Raw genomic sequence first — 20,011 nt, forward strand, 5'->3', positions numbered from 1 at the left:
TTTTTACCTCATTTTGTATGAAAGCAGCATGGACTCCAATTTCTTTTTCTTCTGTAGAAGGCAACAAGACTGATTCATCAGGCAAAACTTGAGTCCAACGCCCAGCAGAAGAATTTTTATATGAGGATGTGTCTTCATGCTCTGTGCTTTCCCACAAAAAGACACATGCTGTAGGAGTTGTTAATAGTGCCTTTCTGCCGTCTCCAGATACATACAAGTACAATCTCATTAAACACTCTAGGGAAAAAAAAAACAACACACACAACAATGCACCAGACAGTCTGCGCTCCTCTGTTACATTTAGATGTTAAAAACCATAGAGGAAGGAAATTTCTTCTCCATCAGAAAAAATTCAAGCTGTCACCTTAACTATTTCTCATTTCCAGCATCATCTCTGATAGCAGACCTTAGGCAGCAGTAATGTCTGATGGGACACACATTTTTATGCATTTTATGACTTATCTTTCCCACAGGACTCAAGCATCAAGAGCTGTTTCCCTGAGATCATCTTTCTTGGAATTCAACTTTGACAAAAACTACTACTAAATGCTTAAGTGCTCTACTATTATCTTCAGCTCCTAAATGTGCTGATCTTCCCTGAAATGGCAGAATTGCTCATATTATACTTTAGTTTACAACTTGGTATCAGTGAGGTTACATTCAATACGTGACAACATTTGATAAAATTTGCAAATACTTGCCTTTACGTTCCCTTGTTAGCGTTTGTCATAAAAACCTACCTACAGAATAAACTTCAAATTACACATATAGAGTTTATATCAAAGGTACATCTAAGGTATTGATAACCTAGTAAGGAATGTTTTTCTACAGTTAAAAATTAACCATTAAAATATAAAATATTTACTGTATTTAAAAATTGCTTACTATTTAAAGATCACCAAATGCAAAAAACTGTACCGTTCAAGTGACAGAGGACATCTGTCAAAGCCCAGCTAGTACACAAATTAGATGAATGCAAACCAATGTGAGAATATAGCTTTAAACTTGTGCAATAACACTTAGCAAATGGAAAGCCACTTTTGCTCTATCTCATTTTTCAAAAGACCAATTGAAAAAAACTCACCTTGTGCTGCTGCAACTACCTTCTTAGACTCTTCGATTGCTGGCACAATTTTCAAGCAGTCCTGATCTTTATTCCACAGAAACAGCTCTCCTGTTGTAAGCATTCCTGCCAACCAAGCACCTATGTGCATTGGGGGACAGATGTTTTGAAGGTTATTATTGTGAAGTACCTAAAATTACTTCCCTTACATCTCAGCCACAATTGTAAAGCTGACAGTGAGCTGACAGGTCCTTTAGACGGTCTACCTTTCTAAACTGTTACAACTACAAATAAAAACACATAAATTGATAAAACACAAGATATTATACTTAACAATTTCTTGATGTTGTTAAAACAACTACATTTTTCAACAATGACTGCAGCTGAGGGATCTTCTTCCTTGTCTTCCCAGATGCCAGGTTAATTTCATTTATACGTTTATCATCTAGAAGAAAAACAGACTCTTTTTCCTGTTGAGGAAATGAAAAAAACATGGCATTTTTTAAAATGTTACTTTCTATGTAAGTTTGCAAAATAATGCAGAGGTAAAAAACGTCAGGGAAAAATAATTAATGAAAAAACAACCTGCAATTATGATTAACTTCATTATTTGGCATGTTTCCAATACAATACAGCATCATATCTAGCATCAGCCTACACTGATGTTTACTTTGGTTCACAGGTATCAAACTGATTTTACAATCATTATTAAAAAGTTCTTCAAAGTATATCTCAACTGACTACCTACCAAATGACAACACAGCAACAGATCAGACGTGGGTTATCTCATGTTGTAGGGTTTAATTGAGTAAGATTTTTGCCAGTGACTTCAGCAGAAGGAAATGGCTTTAAATGGTTACCTACACTACGTAAAGTCAAACCACATATTGGCAAAAAAAACGTTTATCAAAAAAGCTTAAGAAAGCATGTGTTTCAACAGATGCAGGGAAAACGGGGAAAAAAATTTTGTTCACTGTTTCCAACAATGTACTGTAAAAAAAAAGTTATGAAAAACTAGAACCATCAAAACAATGATTTCATATAAGGGGGGGAAGAAACATGACACAAGACTCTCCATTGTTTATCTGAGAGGTTTTGAACCTCCAGTCTCAACTCAGTAAGATACAAACCCAAGCCATTTATACCTCAGTATTTGTTGAGTACATTCAAAATCACTTCTTTTTTACCCTCCCTTCTTGTAAAAAGAAACATGAAGTATCATATTATTTAAAAAGCTACTCTTTTCAGAACTTTGTTTAAATACAAGTGCGTTACATTCACCTGTCCAATCCATGAGATGCGAGGCCATGGCTTGCTTTGCTTGATACACGTAGAGATGAGGACATCCAACTTAACCTCCATTCTTACTAAACCTCTAGGTAACCATTATAAAGAAAAGCAAATGGTGGCTTTTTTTCACATATCTGTGGAGAATCTGAAGAAAGAAAAAAAAAGACAAGAAACTTTTATTATTTGGGGGGTGGAAGCTGATGGGGAAACTAGACACAAACTCCCAACTACAGCATTCCTGCTGAACACAAACAGAGCTGACGCTGACCTGTATTTCCAAACTAAAGCAGCTACTTTCGTTCACGTAGCTCACAGGCTATTTGCTGTTCCGCCATGCGTATCACCTGCTTGTTCCTGGAGTTGAGGAGGAGCCACAACACAAAGCACCTCGCTAAAAGCTCTAACAAGAACGCAGAAAGCGAGGAAAACCTCCCGCAGCCGCCTATGCGCCAGAGACCAGGAACCCGCGCAAACCACCCGCTGCGCGGGCTGGGCGGGCGGGCCGGCGGCGCTTCGGGACCGGGCCCAGTGCGGGGGAGGGGTAGAGAGGGTTCCCCGCCTGCAGCCGCCGTGAGCGCGGGACGAGGCGCTGCGCTCCACCGCGGGGCTCAGCGCCGGCCGCCGGGCTGCGGCCTCACGGCTCGGGGTCTGCCCAGGGCGCAGCACGGCGCCCGACGGGCAGCCGAGCACGGGCAAGCCGCCTGCCGCTGCGCGGGGCGCACCCCCGTCCCCGCTCCGGCCGCCACCCGCGAAGGTCCCACCGCCGATACTGCCTGCGTCAGGGCAGAGGCAGCCCCTCGGGCCGTCTCCGGCCCGCAGGACACAGACAAAGGCAGACAGCTACACCCAGACCGACGCTCACCACAACCGGCAGTCAGGGCGCTGACGGGCCTCCGCGCCGCCCCGCTCCCGCCGGCACCGCCCAGCCCGGGGCTACGCCGCCGCCCCCTGCCGCCGGCCAGGCGGGGCGCGGGCAGCGCAGTGCGCAGGCGCGGCGGCGAGCCCCGCCCCACAGGGTGCGTCCGCCCCGCGACCGCCGGGGCGTGGCTCTGGCGGGCGCTCCGCACGGCGGGGGCGGGCGCGGGGTCGTGGGCCCCGGTGTCCCCGCCGGGCCCCGCGTGCGGCTGGAGCCCCCGCCTGCGAGCTGCCGGGCAGGCGGGCACGGAGACGTGCCGAGCGCCTCCCGCCGTGGGGGGGCCGGGCACCACGCGTGGCCCCCGGCGACAGCACGGTTCCGCATGGGAGAATTTGCCATCAGAGACGGAGGGGTTGCGCGACCGCAGGGGACACGGCTATAGGAAGCCAGCGCGTCCTATCAAATACAGGAATTTAGGTGAAATACAATAAGTAGGGGGTGCAGACAGTCCTTGTTTTGTCACTTTGATGAAATGCTGTTGATTCGCTTATTGTTCCCTCAAACTGGCTCATGTTCCTCAACCACTTCAGAGTAAGTCCCTTTCTACCTTCCTTTAACTACATTCTTGATTGAGAGGGAGTAACACTGGCTCAGAAAGAAAAAAAAAAAAACAAAACACACACCCAACAAACCGGCAAGTCATCATCCAATTGCTGATAATCCTATTAATGAGAAGTGGCTCACTTTCATGTTGGGACAGTTACTTGTCACCGTTTGTTTCTGCTGCTGCCTTAATCCACCCATTCCTCTCCTCTGATCTCATGTTTCACATCCCTCCAAATTTAAATTGGGAAACAGAACCTACCCCTTCTCCATCCGAGAGCAGAGCAAGTGCTGCGAGAAGAAAAGGCAACGTCTACACTGAAGTTTCCTGCACAAGAAATCAGCAGACCGTGGCTCTCCAAGTGCTGTGCGGGTCGGTTTCCGCGTGCAGGGACAGACAGTGAGCTGCCCGCAGAGCTGCTGAAGCTGTGCCGAGCCGGGACCCGGGAAATGCAGCAGCTGTCCCCATCGGGACAGGGAAGACTTATGACTCCGTCCCTACACGACCACCAGGGAACCCCAACGACCGAAAGATTCAAGTGCAACGGGGGTGGAGTTATTAAAGTCACCTCTGGGAATATTGTAAATAAGTATAAGGAAATAATGAATATATATGTGGCTGATGCAACCTTGACGGTTTAAGTAGACAATGATGCTTGAACTCGTTTGGCTTTAGCCTCTGGCTAGAGTCACGTGCCCAGGGCTGCGGTTTTTGCACTTTGACTTTCTGTCACAATAGGTTTCTGAACCTGCTTTTCGTGAGTCAGGTATTTATAACATCTGCCATCACCTGAAAGGGTTAAGGCCCAAGAACAAAGAAAATGTCTTAAAGAACCATACCTGAACAAAACACACTGTGAGTTAAAGAGGTAAAAGATAAAAGTTGCAAGAGAATGGCAACTGTGGAAAACCCCACCGCCACCCAGAGACCCCCAGGAAAGACAATTATCCATGCGGAACAGACACTTGCATATGTTAATGAGTTCCAGGAAATCTCACGTAAATATATGTAACTTCATGGTATATAGCCTCTGAAAGTTTTGTAGTGGAAAAGCCCCAGTGCAACCCCAGCGCTGCTAATAAAAGAGTACCGGCTTAGCAGCATTGTTAAAGTGCTGTTGAGTCACATTTCTGTTTCACATCTGGAAAATATCAAAGATAACTCTTTATACACTTTGAAATCCTCTTACTTTGAAAAACTGGTAATATTGCCAGTCATTCTATTGACGGGGTGGGGCTCGGAAAAAAAGATGAGCTTAAACTCAAGTCTGTGACTTGTGTCTGTTCCCAATTCTTCAGTCATTCCTCCAGCTTTGAAAATAGAAATCTACTTACCTAGATCACAGAGTATGTCTCAACACAACATACTTCTGTAGAAATGGTAACATTTAGAAATAAAAGCTAATACATCAGGCAAGACTTGGGACACTACTTGTATGGAGTATGAAGAGAACTGTACTAACAAGACCAGGGTAAATATACATGGCATCCTTGCTGTGCAAAATAGCTATCAGCACAAAACAACTTGTAATCTCTAAAGCTAGTATACTTTATACGGTGATTTAAAGAATCACTTCACCAATATACGAGCAAGCAGAGGTGATCTTTATTTGGCAGCGCCGGGTGCATGGGGGATCGCTCCACCAAAGCCATGCACACCAAGGGCACCTTTTAGCCTCCTCTTTATACAAGTCACTCATGTCTATTCATTAACTTTCCAATAAATCATTTACATATTCATTACAATTCCAGGAACATATCTGGCGCCTGGACAATTAGCACATTCCCTATGTTACCCATTCAAGGATTTAGTACATCCTCAAGTTAACCATAAGGGTCTCTTTAGACAAACATGACCACATTGTTCTTTAAATAAATCTTATATGGCCCATTATTCAATGGAAAGATGCAAATCTTTTTCCCAGGACATACAGTAATTCTTCTATTTAAATAAATCTGTGAGGAAGTATCAACACTGACAAGAGAAAAGCCAGTATTAAGATTTCAGCTCTATTTTGATCTAACAAGAGGTAAGAAAAAAAAAGAGATTTATTTTACTTTATGTATTACTTCACTGGATGCATTCTCCAGCTTAAAGTCACCAGAAGGTACCTGGCAGTTCACAGGGAAAGAAATTTAATGACTGCGCTTTAAACAAAACTTTAGAGCACAGTAATTAGCTCTGGTAGTAAAGGCTCTATGTAGAAAACTTGCATGTAAATGTCTTAATCCACACTTATTTTCTTCTGTCTTTTGAACACCTGTGATGTGTACGAACTACGCATTCTCCTTAGAAAAAAAACCGCTGAAACATTTATCTACTCTGTAGGCTTTTCTGTAGATATTTGCTTCTTTCCCTCACTCAAAATCTCTCCAAATGCTTTGATCATTTACTTGCATGAAGAAGTTATTTAAGAAAGACTAAAGACCAGCATGAACTGGTAATTTCTTGTGCACATTATATAGACTTTATGTTGCACATAATGCATAGCAGTAAAACAGAGACAAAACAAATTTCCTTGTAGGATGAGATTTAAAAAATCTTAAGCAGCATGCATACAGGATGATGCATAGGTTTTGGTCCTTTTAAGGAATAGACACAATTTGGTGCTTGTGTGCGTGTAATGAAAGTAGACGAAAGTCACTTTCTAACATCTTTATTTGTTTTTAAATTGTACAAAAATTTTTTAAAATAGAATAGGGAATAAAAATTGATGGTATTTCATTTGCAATACAAATTAGATTTCTAGTTTCTGCATTTTCATCCCAAACATTCTATACCAGGCTGTGTTTAAAGAGACAGTGATGTGACAGTCATGAAATAATGATTATCTGCTACTGAAAGACCTGGCAATAATTCACGCAGAGTTGTGACTGCATCAATGCTTCCCCGTATGACCACATTATCACCTGACTCCATACAGATATGCTTTTATCATCACCTTGCCTTCTTCAGTTGTCATTCCTGGTTTTGATACTTGGAAAACTACTATCAAGTAGATTTTACATCCTACTTTTCCCCCATTAATTAAAAAAAATATATATATTTTCCAAATATTTTTAATCCTCAAGGGAAAGATCACAATGTATTTCATTTCAACAGAGTCAAAAAAAAAGCTTTCTATCTGTAGTATTTAAAGAAATTCTATTAATCACATTTACCTTCTACAATTTGTAGATAGCTTTAGAATAACACAAATACAGGCCACACAATTTCTAACTACAGCACAAGATAAAACTTTCTCTGTATTTCTTTCTGAGGATCTGAACTTCTATTTCATAGCACAGTTTATCTGATCTAATGATTCTGTTATTGGTGAAGCCGTTCTAATTTAGCCTGCAGTGACTTAAAATTCCCAACAGCAGTCTGCACCATTAGCGTCGGGCTCATAGACTGAAGTTCAACCAGGTAGCAACTAATGGCATCCAAGCAAACATTTGTGAATCGTTGCCTGTAAAGAAAACAGAATAATAACGAGTTCTGTTTTGTTTCTGTGTATTTGAATTAATCTGAAATAGAAAGCAAGCATTCTTTGTGTTTTAAAAGAATAACATATCAGCAAGACATGTCAGCTACTTTTAAGTATTTATTTATTAGAAAGATTTATTTTTGAAATCTAATACTTGTGACTAAGGCCTAATAGGAAAACAAATTAATAATTACTATTTATCTGTTATTTAAAACAAACAATAAAACATTATATAGTTAATAGCAATGTGGAATATTTAAATATGTAGATATTAATTTAGATACTAATACAATCAATGTATAAGTTATTAATTTAGATAGCAATTTAAATATCTAAAAAAGTATCAAATCACAATGATCTAGTATTAATATGTAAGTACATATTAAAATTAGATAACATTTGCTATAGTTCTAGTTAAGATTATTTAATTCAGCCAACTGCAAATGAACAAAGAAATGAGAAAAGATAGATGTAAACCTCTGTATGCGAAAAGGGGATATTTACATGTATTATTTTCAAGAGAACCTGAAAAATTTATGGTGAGAAGAGTTATTAAGGCTTTGCCTAGTTCTGCTTGTTGTTTCTGAGAAAAGACTGTTCTGACTGAAGTTTATAGAGTCTATTCACAAAAGCTGCCAAAGCTAGAGATCCCATAATATGCAGGCAACTTGTTCAAGTACATTGCTATTAGCTAGAAACTTTTCCCTAAACTCTTTCCTGTTGCAGACTAAGCTGAATTTTAGTCTTGGAGTAATTCATCACTAACCTCTTAAAAACAGTTTGGGAAGATCTATCCTCATGTTTAGTCTTGTCTTTTCCAGAATACCAAGAACTCAGTGCTTCTAGCCTTTCTCCATTAAACAATACACCATTTAACCCACAAAATGCCTGATTCTCATTTTTCTCCACTTTTCCCAGATTGCCTCAAATTTGTCTGTACTACTCCTTAAAGTATGCTGCCAAAATTTAAATAATAATCCTCTCAGTTTCTCCTGAATCTTCAGAAGAAATTATCTTTACTTAAGTAGTTTATGGGGAGGACCCCACAAGCTTCTACCAACTGGTTTTGAATGAGGAGTCTCATCATCACTGCTAGTAAAGAAACACTAAATTCACACAAAAGAAAAGCAAAGCCTTGAGGATTGCTGAATTGCAGTGCTTTAGGACATTTTATATCTTTTCACTATTTATTAGGACATAGTTGCCTTTCTTACCTCCGAAGTACTTTGCTTGGATCATGTACATATCCTGATAATAATACGTAAATGGCCTCTAAAAGGTGTAAAGGCTTTTTCATTCTATTCCAATATGGGTCCTAAAAAAAAATAATTCCAAAGTATTAAGGAGACAAATATTAAGGAGACATGAAAAATAAAAAGTATGTGTGTGTATATGCACACAAGTTGCCAGCTTTGGTAATTATTTATTCATTGTAACAAAAACTTAAATAAATGAGAATTCTATTTTAATCTGTACTGAGTCTATATTTAAGTAGTATTTTGACTTTTAAGTGCTAAAACATGCATTAATTTAACTGTTTTCCATTACCTAACAACCTGTAAAGTAATAGATATTAATTCTGAACCCCTTACACTGTAAGGAATCTGGGTAAAAAGAAACAAGTCAATTCTCTTTGTTTTAATTCTGTTTAAGTCTGTTGTACAAACCAAAAGTTAAAAACAAGTCGTCTTATTCTTTATGCCTACTGCATCAATAGATTAGACAAGATGCAGTGAAGTAACAAATACTAATCATTAACAGGAAACAAAATTAATGTATTCGAGAGATGCTGTTCCTTCTGCAACATAGCAATTCTAATCCTATTTAATCCTAAATAAGTTTTAGATGAAGTAAAAGGATTAACAATTTTCATCATGTTTCCCCCAGGGGAAAAAACCCACAGCATTAAGAGCCTTAAAGTAGAAAAAGAGAACAAAAACTATGAAGTTGATATTTTGATATATCGCACCTTACATTATGTTTCCCACTAAAGACAGACCTTGACAGTAGTTGGAAACAAAGTTTTTATTTTGTTTTTATTTTCCTTACCCGTGCTTTAAACAAGTGGTCATAGACTTCAAGCAGCCTTGGCAATGGCACTCCAATTTCTTGCATGGTATGTGTTACAAAACCTACATACCAGTTCAAAGTGCAGACATGTTGCTCTAGAACCTGCACTAAAAAATCTGGAGGACAAAAATAATGGGATGTTTAGATTCCAAATTGTTAATGGGAGTCTAACAAAGAAAGGCATTTAAAAGTGATTATTTACTCCAATGTTAGTTTTCCATCTTCCACACAGTGAGTACCTTTCTTCTGTGAAGCACATCTAACAGTTTCCCCAGTCTGCACTGTGGGAAGGTTACGTAAAATGTAACTACTTCGAAAGATGGTATTAAGCTACTAACAATGCATGACTGATTACTTACACTGAGTACTTTATTACAGTTCTGCCACAGAACTATGCTGTTAAGAAAAAGTTCATTAACTTCTGTTTCAGCACAAAAGAACACACTAATATTTCATTTGCTAGAATAGCCAGCAACACTACTGCATCTTTTATCATGTTTAAGTGTCAGTGACAATAAGCAATGTATTGTTCAGCACTAAATGTTCTTTTACAATATTTCAGTATTGTTAAAAGATCATTTAGTGCTGAACAATGTATTTTCCACGTTTTTATGTAATACCACGTTGTCAAAACATGTGAGCATCTCAAAGAGGCTCCAAAAATTATCTAGAGGTCTCCTGAATGATGTTGTTAAGAGTTTGCCCCTGACGATAGCAGCAGATACTTCAAAAGACAGCAGATAAAAAAAAATGTAAGCAACCACGTTTATGTATAAATACACATTTTTTTATTTTGATAAAAACTTCATTACTTTCCAAAATGGGATCTGCACAGCTATCCAAAGATAACTGTTGCTGCCTTCTAAGCTTTATTTACTTCCCATTCAGCGTGAAAAACTGTAAACAGGTTAAATCCCTAGCAAAATCCTAAGAAAAACTGCACTTGTAAAAACTGTAATGGTTTCATAATCGTAACAGTTATACTGTGTTTACAAAATCTAAATGCCAATAGGAATTCTATTTCTACCTTTTGTGTAACCTCCCTCCCCTCAATCCCTTGTCAAAGTTACTGTAATAATAAGCAACTATCACAAAGCTTTTGTTCCTCATTTCTTGGACAAAACTGAAAAGCACTGCTGAGCTACCCTCAAGATCAACTCCGCCACTACTGACTGTCGAAATTATTTGTGACTGTTTTTGCTGTAGCTGAAGCAACAGATTACTACAGTAATTATGTATCACAAAATTATCAGTATTTTTTTCCTTTTTTTTTTTTTTTTTAAAGACATTTCTTAGGTTAAAACTTTTTAAGAGTCTAAAAGAAATCTAAGACCCATTTGTATACACAGGCTAAACAACTTGCCTAAAGGAAAGTAACGGGGTGTGCCAGCATATATCTTCCCAAGCAATACCATCTTCAGACTAAGCGCTTGCATTCTGTCAGCAGGGCTCAGAGACACAGTATTGCTCAACTCTGAAAGTGCAAAGAAATCATTTAGCGGTGACTTCAGAAAAAAAGTTGGACATTTACATACAACGACACTGAGGTACTTTAAATTTACCAACATCAAAATCTTACGCTATTGTCAATGCAAAATCAGCACATGGAAGTTAAAATACCACTTTCTCTGGTGTGTGTACACATATATTCACACATCATTTTATGTTTCCTTGAAGTTCCATGCAAATCTACAAAAAAACACCTAAAAAACGCCCAACCACAAAAACACAAACTCAAAACCCCACCACCAAACACAAGATATCCATAAAAAAACCCTACTACTACACATAGCTTTTCCCTCAAATTACTGTCAATGTTGTTTGCACAATGGTGTCTTCAAGCACAAAATCCATGAAAAAGAAAAAAACAAATGGGAAGAGAGAGAGAATTACCAGCTCAGGGTAAAGAGTGAGGCAGATTATCACAGCTGAGCGGCTAGGCTTGCTGTTCTGTGCCTACTGCTCTGCTTCTCTCAAAGTGGATAAAACCCTGACACTTCCACTCCTGTTGACATCATAAAAATGCAGGACTCTGACGTTTGCTTAATCTTTGTTATTATAAGTTTAACAATTTTATTATAATTTCCTAATAGTGAAACCTTCAGACAAAATTTTGCAGATTATTTCACTGTCCATATAAGATGGCATCTAAGAACAAGAAGGGATGAAATGACTTCTTAAACGTTATTGGGAATGTGATTATTGAAGACATACATGCAATATATTCCAAGGTATATTACTTTTTGTCCTTTAGGCATACAAGCCTAACATTAATGAATTACTAGTTAGCTCTGTTTACCAAATACATTACAGAATAGTCCAGCAAAGATGCATCTCAGTTGGACGGCATGTCAGTAGCAGCACACAGTCAGTCCTAAAACCTATTTTCCTGTAGTTCTAGCTTGTACCACTCCTAGTCCATTAAGACCTACCTTTCTCAATGATTTCTTGCCAGAGAGTCTGCACCAAGATAGGATCAGAGTGACCCGCACAATGTATAATTGCAAGCTTACACTCCGCCAGCCTAAAAGGGTCAGCAAACTCTCCATACAGCTGGAAGAAAAATTACCAGGCTTTACATTTCACACAAATAAATAAACAAAAAGGAAATTTTTATAATCAGCTTTTCTTTATTTTGTATGGTAGATTTTGGACTAGTAAATTATTCTTTTTTTTACCACCTTTAGTTTTACTTCTTAAATACAATCCTCAATTTTATATAAAATTATAATTAATACCGTTAATTTTCTAACCATTGTCCCAAGAAATGAAGCAATCTAAGAGACTTAATAAAGAAGACAAACACATGGAAGAAATTAAAGTTCTACAGATTGAAGGAATATTGAAAGTACAGAGAAGGACAGTCTAGGATAACAGACATTCTCAGACCAGGAATGCCAAACTGTCTCTCTATTACCTTCCCTAGTCAGCATAGGGTTAGTCTCTGCAAAACTTTTTTCCCCAAAAATGTGATAAATTGACTTTTAATACATAGAAATTTTATTCACCTTGGTTATATCCATCAGCTCAGCATCAAGCTGGGAGATTGCATCTTGTGCTGAAGAATGATAGGAATACTGCTGTTGTAAAGTTTCTTGTATTTGAAGCTGTATCCTTGCAACCTTGTTTAAGAAGAATAATAAAGTATTTCAAGATTGGATTAATTTAATCAAAGCTAAAGAATACACACAGAGTTAACTTCTTTAAATGTCAAAATGTTACTGCCTTACACCTCAAGAGTCTCCTATGAACTATATTACCATGCCACATTGGGAAAAAAGCACAGAAAACTGTTTCTAAATAACTGGTAATAGAAGTATCATGTGCCAATGAGACAAAGTGAAATAATACATTTAGAGTGTAGCTTAGATTAATATTTTTTCTTACTTCCATCTTCTCTTCTAGTTCATGTAGGAATTCACCATCTGCAGCTATAGAGGATACGGCAGTGGAACTTTTGGCACTCAAAATGGCACGTGCAATGTATTCAAGACGCTGCTGAAGAGAAATTTCTGTGCTGCAAAACAAATATTCAAAATAAAATGAGTACCTACTATAATTATTTGAGGGTTAATTATATTCTAACTAGACTCTGAGAATTACTAAGTGACTTCTGATTTTACTACATTGTGCAGGACATTATCGAACCATAAAACCCCATCTCTGTTGCAGGGTCAGTTCAAGGGTACTTCTCATTCCACTCAATTACCCTATCTCATTATAAAATTCTGTAAAAGAAATGACTGCTTGATATGTAGTACTTATAACAGGATATACACTGCAAGCTACTGTATAATATATAAAATAAACATAAAATTTCTTTCCAATAACATCCTGAATGAAAAGCTAATATATTCCAATTATTTAAAAATCTTTTAGCAAACATCCTTGGGCATTGGCCTTTCCTTAAAATACTTACACATAAGGTCTTGATTTTAGTTTGTTTTTTCCCCAATTTTCTTGATACATGCAACAGATTACACATGATCCATACCTATGCAGGTCAGCCAACTTAGCCAAGATTCTGGCAGCGTTACTAAAATTTCTGTTCTTTTCAAAGTATCTCCACAGTAAATCCATATAACGGACTTTATTTTGGTCAATCTTGGTCATCCGCACAAGGTAGGGTTCCAAAAAGGGGGCAGTAACCTGCAGAAGTCACAAAGATAACACTTATATTCTTGCTCTCTTCTCTTTTTTAAAGCATTAGCATTATTCGAATTAACTTTTCCAGTTCAGTGGAATTCTCAAGCTCACCTGTAACAGTTTGTCTGCCAAGTCCACTTGTATCAACCAGTTATAAAGTGCAATACTGAAGAGTTCATCTGTTGAACGCTGAGCCAGCTTCAGCATTTGTTCAAACTAAGGGAAGAGAAGGCCAAAGCTCTTATTCCAGAAGCAGTTACCTTTACATCAAGCACTGAATACATGTGACAATACTTAGGTTCACATTATTTGCATGTCATCATTTCTATGAACACTTTGTACATAAAGAAGCCAAGTGACTTTCATATACTTTGCTAAACCAATTCCATAATAATTTTTTAAAAATAATAAATTCTACACCACTTCAAATCACACTGATTTCTGGAGTGCAGTCATGATTTTTTTGTGAGTTTCTTACATGGTGCCCTGCTTCTTCATTGCTCAGCATGTTGGGGTCAGATGACAACACCGGAGGACCTGGCTTTTTGGGTACACTGGGAGACTGAGGAGCAGCTTTACTTTGATTCACCAACTCTTGAAGGGTGTCAGTGATACACTTGTAGCTGTTCAATCTGTAAATGGAGCAAATGGAAATAAGCCTTACAATTTTCATTGCAACCATCTATGAAATACTGTACTCTTCTCAAACGTTGTTATTGTGTGCCTTTGTAAACACAATTGCTAAAATTTTAAAAAGGTCACAGATTGTCAGCTAGTTGCTACAATCTTGATTGCTCTCCATCACCCTTCTCACAAATACTTCTGTAACGTTCAGATCCCAGTGTTTTCTGCAACTATCAGTTTACGCTCTGTTCCAGATTAAGTTGACGCTATATTAACGAAACCAAGGAGAGCATGCTGAACAAAAACATCTGTATTGTGTCCCCTATTATAAAATACTTGTTTGTCATTACCCTGCATACCTTCCTCAAAAGAATTACTTTTTTAGTCACTTGAAATAAAGTACCCCATATAATGGTCATAAATTATCCTGAAAACTTGCCTCTCTTGAAAAGCTTGCAGTCCAACAACATCCTCTTCTGGTTCTCCATTTTTATAGAAATGAAGGCCAAGGCCTTGCGGATCTTTCTTCTCAGCAGCTGTGAGAGAGAGTTCTACCACTCCCTCATAGAAACGCACTAGAAAAAAAACAATAGATACCACTGTTCATTGTTGTATTAAATCTATAACAAAACGGTAAGCGACATCAACACTTCCCATTTTATCAAGCAAGAAAAAATAAACCCTATTCACTCTGGTCTTGATCGTATAAAGGTTTCCGCCTAACCCGTGGGGATTATATGCAAGTTTGAAGTTACATGTTTGTACAGGAGCTGAAAATCTTGACTATTACAACAGTTGTATCTACCTTTAAGTTATATACTAGCTTCTGTTGCACAAAACCGGATTCAGAACTATGTTTCAAACAACGTATTTGGTATACAGGTATACAACCTTTCCTGCAACAGTATAGTTATTTACCCTCTGCCTACACACAGCCCAACAATTTTCCTGAAAGCATTTTTAACACGTATATGAAACAAATGGGCACTGCAACGTGAAACAAGTGGATAGGAATTTTTTACTATAGAAACAGTGGTTTTTTTGATTGGTTGGTGAAATCTAGAAAGGCTTTAAACAAGAATGAGTTGATATACATTAATTGTAAGAGTTACTAAGAAACCACATATGGTGAAACACTACAAAATTAGTTGAAAGTTAGTAAACAAAACAAAAAAAAGAAGATGGCACAGAAGGATACTAGAGAAATAATTTACGAGAACACGATCAGTGATTGCCTCTTACCTTGCCTATATTGCGCACAAACATTAGCAAGGTCTACTTGATTGCTGATCTTCTGGTACTCTTTCAGCGACTCTCTTAGCATCTTCTCTTTTTCTTGTTTGCTTTGAGCCTGCCGAGACCGCTGAAGCAGTTCATTTGCCTAAAGACAAATGATGGGAAAATGGAAATACTTCACATGAACACATCACATCACAAACAGTTTATGGATATTGTTAATGAGTTACTCCAAATTTCTAAACTGACACAGTAGAAACATCATCCTCTGAAAAACAGTTTCTCAACACTTGGTAACACAAAGTTTCCAGCAGAAAGACTGCATACCAACAGTAGCAAGAAGGGCTTAAGACTTTAACAACCAGCTAGTTCCCCATTCTCCCCCCACCAGTTACTTTTTTTAAACCTATCTGAAGAGCTTCACAGACTGAAGTTCTTAAAATACAATTATGTTTCCACAAGTTCCATGAAACTAGGCAACAGACAGAAAACAAGACTATGCTGAGGAAGAACATGTTTTATCAACATCAAGATTACAGTTTTATTGGACTTCACATTGGAGGTAGAGATCCTATGAACATTACAAATAACTGCAAATGCTTCAAACCAGAGCTCACATAATCTTCAGCATTAATTAACTACAAGATAACAAATATGTACACAACCTGCCTGTGTTAGTTCTTGTGCTCCTGAAAACTACTTGAGCATAATGACTCATAACCTGCCCAACTTATCTCCTCATTTGAACATGCTCTGATGTTGCGTTTTGGTGCTGTAGCGTCTGGCAGCGAGCTTACCTTGGAACACACAGCATCATCAGTGCTATAAAGAAGAGGACAGATATCTTGCAAATGGGCAATGATGCCATCCACAGCAGCATTATCTCTGATGTAACAGTTAATGAGAGAAGCAATAAGTGCTCCAGTCAGCTCTCTGTCTCTAATGACCAAGTCTTTAAAAGCAGTAATCTTTAGATGTTCTTGAAGTTCCTGAAAATAGACAGAATTTAAGTAGTTCGCCAAAGCTTTTACTTTATTCTGTTTAGAAATGTCACAATGCCACAGCAGCAAAATTAACTGTTTTCAGCAAATAAAAATATACAGAACTCCAATGACTAAAGTGCACAGTACAGAAATACGTTATTTAAAATAAACGTTATATAGCAAAATGGAAATAATAAAGAAAGGCCTATCAATGAAGGCACTAGACCCTTGGGTGCCAAACAACAGTGAGAACTTAGCAGACTGCTGCTGCCATCTTTACCATGGTCACTTTTGTTTCAGATCGCTGTAAATGAGAATGGAATTAGCAGTTGCCCTTCACAGGACGCTGTCAGAATGCACACCCTATAAAATGACTATGTTAGTTTTTAGTAACGGGAACTATCTGAGTACTGTCACAGATGAAAAAAATTACAGATGCATAAAAAGGAGGAATTTTAAAACTTTGATGTCTGCACTCTTATGTTTTTTATATTAAATTACATTGAACGTTATTGATTTAAAAAAAATTATTAGGAATATTTGCTTACATAGTTACCAGTATAGTCTATGTAGTGTCTATGAATGATCACTAACAGCATGAAAATACTATTAATAAAAACTCTGAAACTACTGAAGACAGAGGAAAAGGTTCTGTTTGTTAAAAAGTTCCTTAACTCCTTATCCAACACAAGAGAAAAGCTGCCTGTGTTAGAAATCATGCTAACTCTCCAAAGCAACGGTGTGAAGAGCTCCAGCTTCTGTGCATTTGTAAAGTTTAAAAAATTGTTCTTATTATCAACAAAGAACACAATTTGCCGAACCATCTATTTTCCTATGAAGTACTAGGACAGAATGCCTAGTATTCAAATCAATAGCTTCTTCAAGGGCTAGATGCAAATTCAACATTTGTAAAGGGTACACAGCAGTAGGATCCATAGTTCCGTCAGTTTCCTTCTTTACAAACAGAGGCTGAAAGAACTGGAATCATTTAGCCGGGAGAACACAAGGCTCAGGGAGCAGTGTGTGGGATCTTACTAATATTTATGGGCAGGTGTAAACAAGGCAGAGCCAGACTATTCTCAGTGGTGCCTAGTGATGGGACACAATGCAATGGCCAAAAGGTGAAGCAAAGGAAATTACACCTAAACATAAGAATAATTCTATTATTCTAAAGGTGGTTGAACAATGAAATGGGTTGTCCAGAGAGGCTGTGGAGTCTCCACCTTTGGAGATATTAAAAATCTTACTGGACATGGTCCTGTGCTGGCCACTCTAGCTGACCCTGCTTTGAGCAGGGTGGGAGCAGATAATCTCTAAAAGTCCTTTCCAGCCTCAGCTGTTCTGTGATACATTCTGGACTCTTTTAATTTACAAAAACGTGCAGGGGTTTGCAATTCTACAACCCTACTGCTCTCCACTTAAACATTTAACACCACCAAGGCAAGGTTTGAGTTCCTCTTGGCTGGACAACAACGGTCTATTCTTTTCAGCACAATTTGCAGAATGTGTTTAAAGTGACAACACAGTACTTTATAAAACAAGACTCATTATTGTCAATAAAAGTAAAATAAAATCTATTGTTAGTGACACTTCCAAACTGCTAAAATTAGTTGATGAAGTCAATACTACTTCTTAGTTTCTTAAAAATAAATACTTGCAACCTGAATAAAAAAACATGTGTGGTTTAAAATTCATTATATGTTTCTTGGTGAATTAAAGTAATACTCCTTTAGGAATATTTAGGTAGCAAAAGAAATTCAGATGTTAAATACAAACAAAATTAAGATCGTATGATTCAGATCGTACCTTCTGAAGCTCGCCTACAACAACACTGAATTGGTGCTCACACAGCAACTTCCATAGAGCCAATGCCTGGCAAGTTTTGTGAACAAGTTGCTGGATGCCTTGAAGTGAGGTTTTCTCAGTTAGCTGTGCCTCAGCTGTTAATGCAAAAATACTGACAATAAGTAACTGTTCTATGTGTTTCAAATTAGCATGTAAGTTTTTGAGGTGTTAAAATAACAGTCTCCTTAAATGTCTTTTTTTTTTTCCTCTTCCATTCTTGATTAATGCTGTCTAGATCTCTTTGGAGAAAAGTGCCATGTTAATATTTCCCCAAAACAAATACCATCTGTTAACATTTATTTCAAACTGTGCAAAAGGGAGCAGTACTTTCTGAAAAAGAAGTATAGCTTCATCTGAGTGCACTGGATTTACCTATCAGTCTTAAAATTTTTGTTTATTTTTTGTAAACAGTTATTATCAATGTATTTATGATGAACATAAAAGAAGTACAATTAAAACCATACATATTCACTTTGTTTGACTGCCTGTATTTGCTTTTAGAAAGAACAATTATAGCTACAACTTCAGTCAACACTATCTAAACTATCTTTAAAGGAGCAACTACTCTGAAAACTATAACATTTAAATCTGGTAAGATGTATTATATTCACTGAAAGAATAATATGGACTTACTTATTGCATGGGTGAAAGATAACTAACAATTTATGCCTTTACTTTAGAGTGCTTACAGTTCAGAAATGAAGCAGCAATTACATTGTGTCATTCAGCAATACAAAAGGTTTATGGGTTTTGAAATGCATGCAAAAACAATTATTAAATATCTACCAAATTCTACATAATGACTTTAAAAAAAATATTTACAATCACACTATTTAAACTGAGCACTACAGAAATTAACTAGAAATTAAAACCCAGGATCACATACCATAGTCAATTCTGTATACACATCAGCAACATTTCCCAACTGGCCTGCAAATGCTGGGCAAGAGCTACTCTATAGGAGGACATGAATTCAAATGGGCTGTGTGTCAGGCCTCTATCTCTAAACAAAGTTTTTAGACATTTCAGTGACTGTAACTTTGGGAACTTGCGTTACAGTATTTCTTCTTGACAGGACAACACACTCACTTGTCTTGCAAATGAGTTGCTTAAAAATTGTTATCTTAAAAACATAAACAGATGTGCAGCTACAAAGTATCGTAATGAGGAGATGAAACAATCTTATGAAATATGGAGAACATCAGGAAGAAAAAAAAAGAAAAAAGAGACACATGTATGCAAAGAAACCTCTGGTTCAAGATTATCTGAATGGGGAAAATAGGATAAAGAGGACCCGTATCTAAACATAACTGAAATTTCATTCTTTGTATGAGAGAATTTAAAAGTGCATTAAGGTTCAAGCACTTTTATTTTAACTTAATAAATTGAGACATACAACTTGTGTTTTGCAGTGGTTCAGTACTACTAGATGTTACCATTCTGAAACCCAGATTCTCTTCACAGAGAGAGATTCACCTTTGTGGACTGCTTTGATTAGTTGCAATACTAAAGCTTTCAATTTCCATTAAAGGTAACATGCAGCATGTAGCAAATGAAGTCTCTTGCCAATCAGCCTAAAGGCTGGAATGTTTCTCTACCTAGATCTAAGTTTTCGTTCTGGGTATATATTTCATATCTAGTACAGTTGTATGTAAATGATTTTTCACACCAACATCACTGCAGAGGCACTGCTCCTGATGGAACAGTACAATATGGTATGGAAGCAAAAGCAAGGTGCTAGCAAAGCTGTTTTCCAAACTACAGTGCTTCTTGTGAAGAACTTACTACGAAGTATGGCATGTTGATTAACGTCAAATCTGTATGG

General features: G+C 37.7%; 2 protein-coding genes across 5 annotated transcripts in view; both read right to left on the reverse strand.

Moving 5' to 3' along the window:
- The window catches only part of CPLANE1 (ciliogenesis and planar polarity effector complex subunit 1), a 69,706-nt gene extending 63,399 nt beyond the window's left edge, over positions 1 to 6,307 (reverse strand). The window contains exons 1-5 of one of the 3 annotated variants that reach the window (XM_080372095.1): positions 3,216 to 6,307; positions 2,345 to 2,498; positions 1,398 to 1,533; positions 1,085 to 1,204; positions 8 to 237 (exon numbers count right to left, since the gene is read on the reverse strand). In XM_080372095.1, coding sequence (XP_080228221.1) covers positions 8 to 237; positions 1,085 to 1,204; positions 1,398 to 1,533; positions 2,345 to 2,425 — 567 coding nt within the window. In that variant the 5' untranslated portion in view covers positions 2,426 to 2,498; positions 3,216 to 6,307. The other 2 variants (XM_080372094.1, XM_080372096.1) reach the window with 2 other exon arrangements.
- A 148-nt stretch (positions 6,308 to 6,455) lies between these two features.
- The window catches only part of NUP155 (nucleoporin 155), a 33,099-nt gene continuing 19,543 nt past the window's right edge, over positions 6,456 to 20,011 (reverse strand). For both annotated transcript variants that reach the window (XM_080372108.1, XM_080372107.1), the window contains 14 exons: positions 18,148 to 18,281; positions 16,156 to 16,347; positions 15,365 to 15,503; positions 14,562 to 14,697; positions 13,977 to 14,130; positions 13,610 to 13,714; positions 13,347 to 13,501; positions 12,740 to 12,869; positions 12,361 to 12,474; positions 11,785 to 11,905; positions 10,716 to 10,826; positions 9,332 to 9,468; positions 8,497 to 8,597; positions 6,456 to 7,264 (listed from right to left, as the gene is read on the reverse strand). In XM_080372108.1, the coding sequence (XP_080228234.1) occupies positions 7,123 to 7,264; positions 8,497 to 8,597; positions 9,332 to 9,468; positions 10,716 to 10,826; positions 11,785 to 11,905; positions 12,361 to 12,474; positions 12,740 to 12,869; positions 13,347 to 13,501; positions 13,610 to 13,714; positions 13,977 to 14,130; positions 14,562 to 14,697; positions 15,365 to 15,503; positions 16,156 to 16,347; positions 18,148 to 18,281 (1,871 nt within the window). In that variant the 3' untranslated portion in view covers positions 6,456 to 7,122. The remainder of the gene's footprint in view (positions 7,265 to 8,496; positions 8,598 to 9,331; positions 9,469 to 10,715; positions 10,827 to 11,784; positions 11,906 to 12,360; positions 12,475 to 12,739; positions 12,870 to 13,346; positions 13,502 to 13,609; positions 13,715 to 13,976; positions 14,131 to 14,561; positions 14,698 to 15,364; positions 15,504 to 16,155; positions 16,348 to 18,147; positions 18,282 to 20,011) is intronic.

The sequence above is a fragment of the Falco punctatus genome (genome assembly GCF_963210335.1).
Source record: "Falco punctatus genome assembly, chromosome: Z".
Taxonomy (NCBI): domain Eukaryota; kingdom Metazoa; phylum Chordata; class Aves; order Falconiformes; family Falconidae; genus Falco; species Falco punctatus.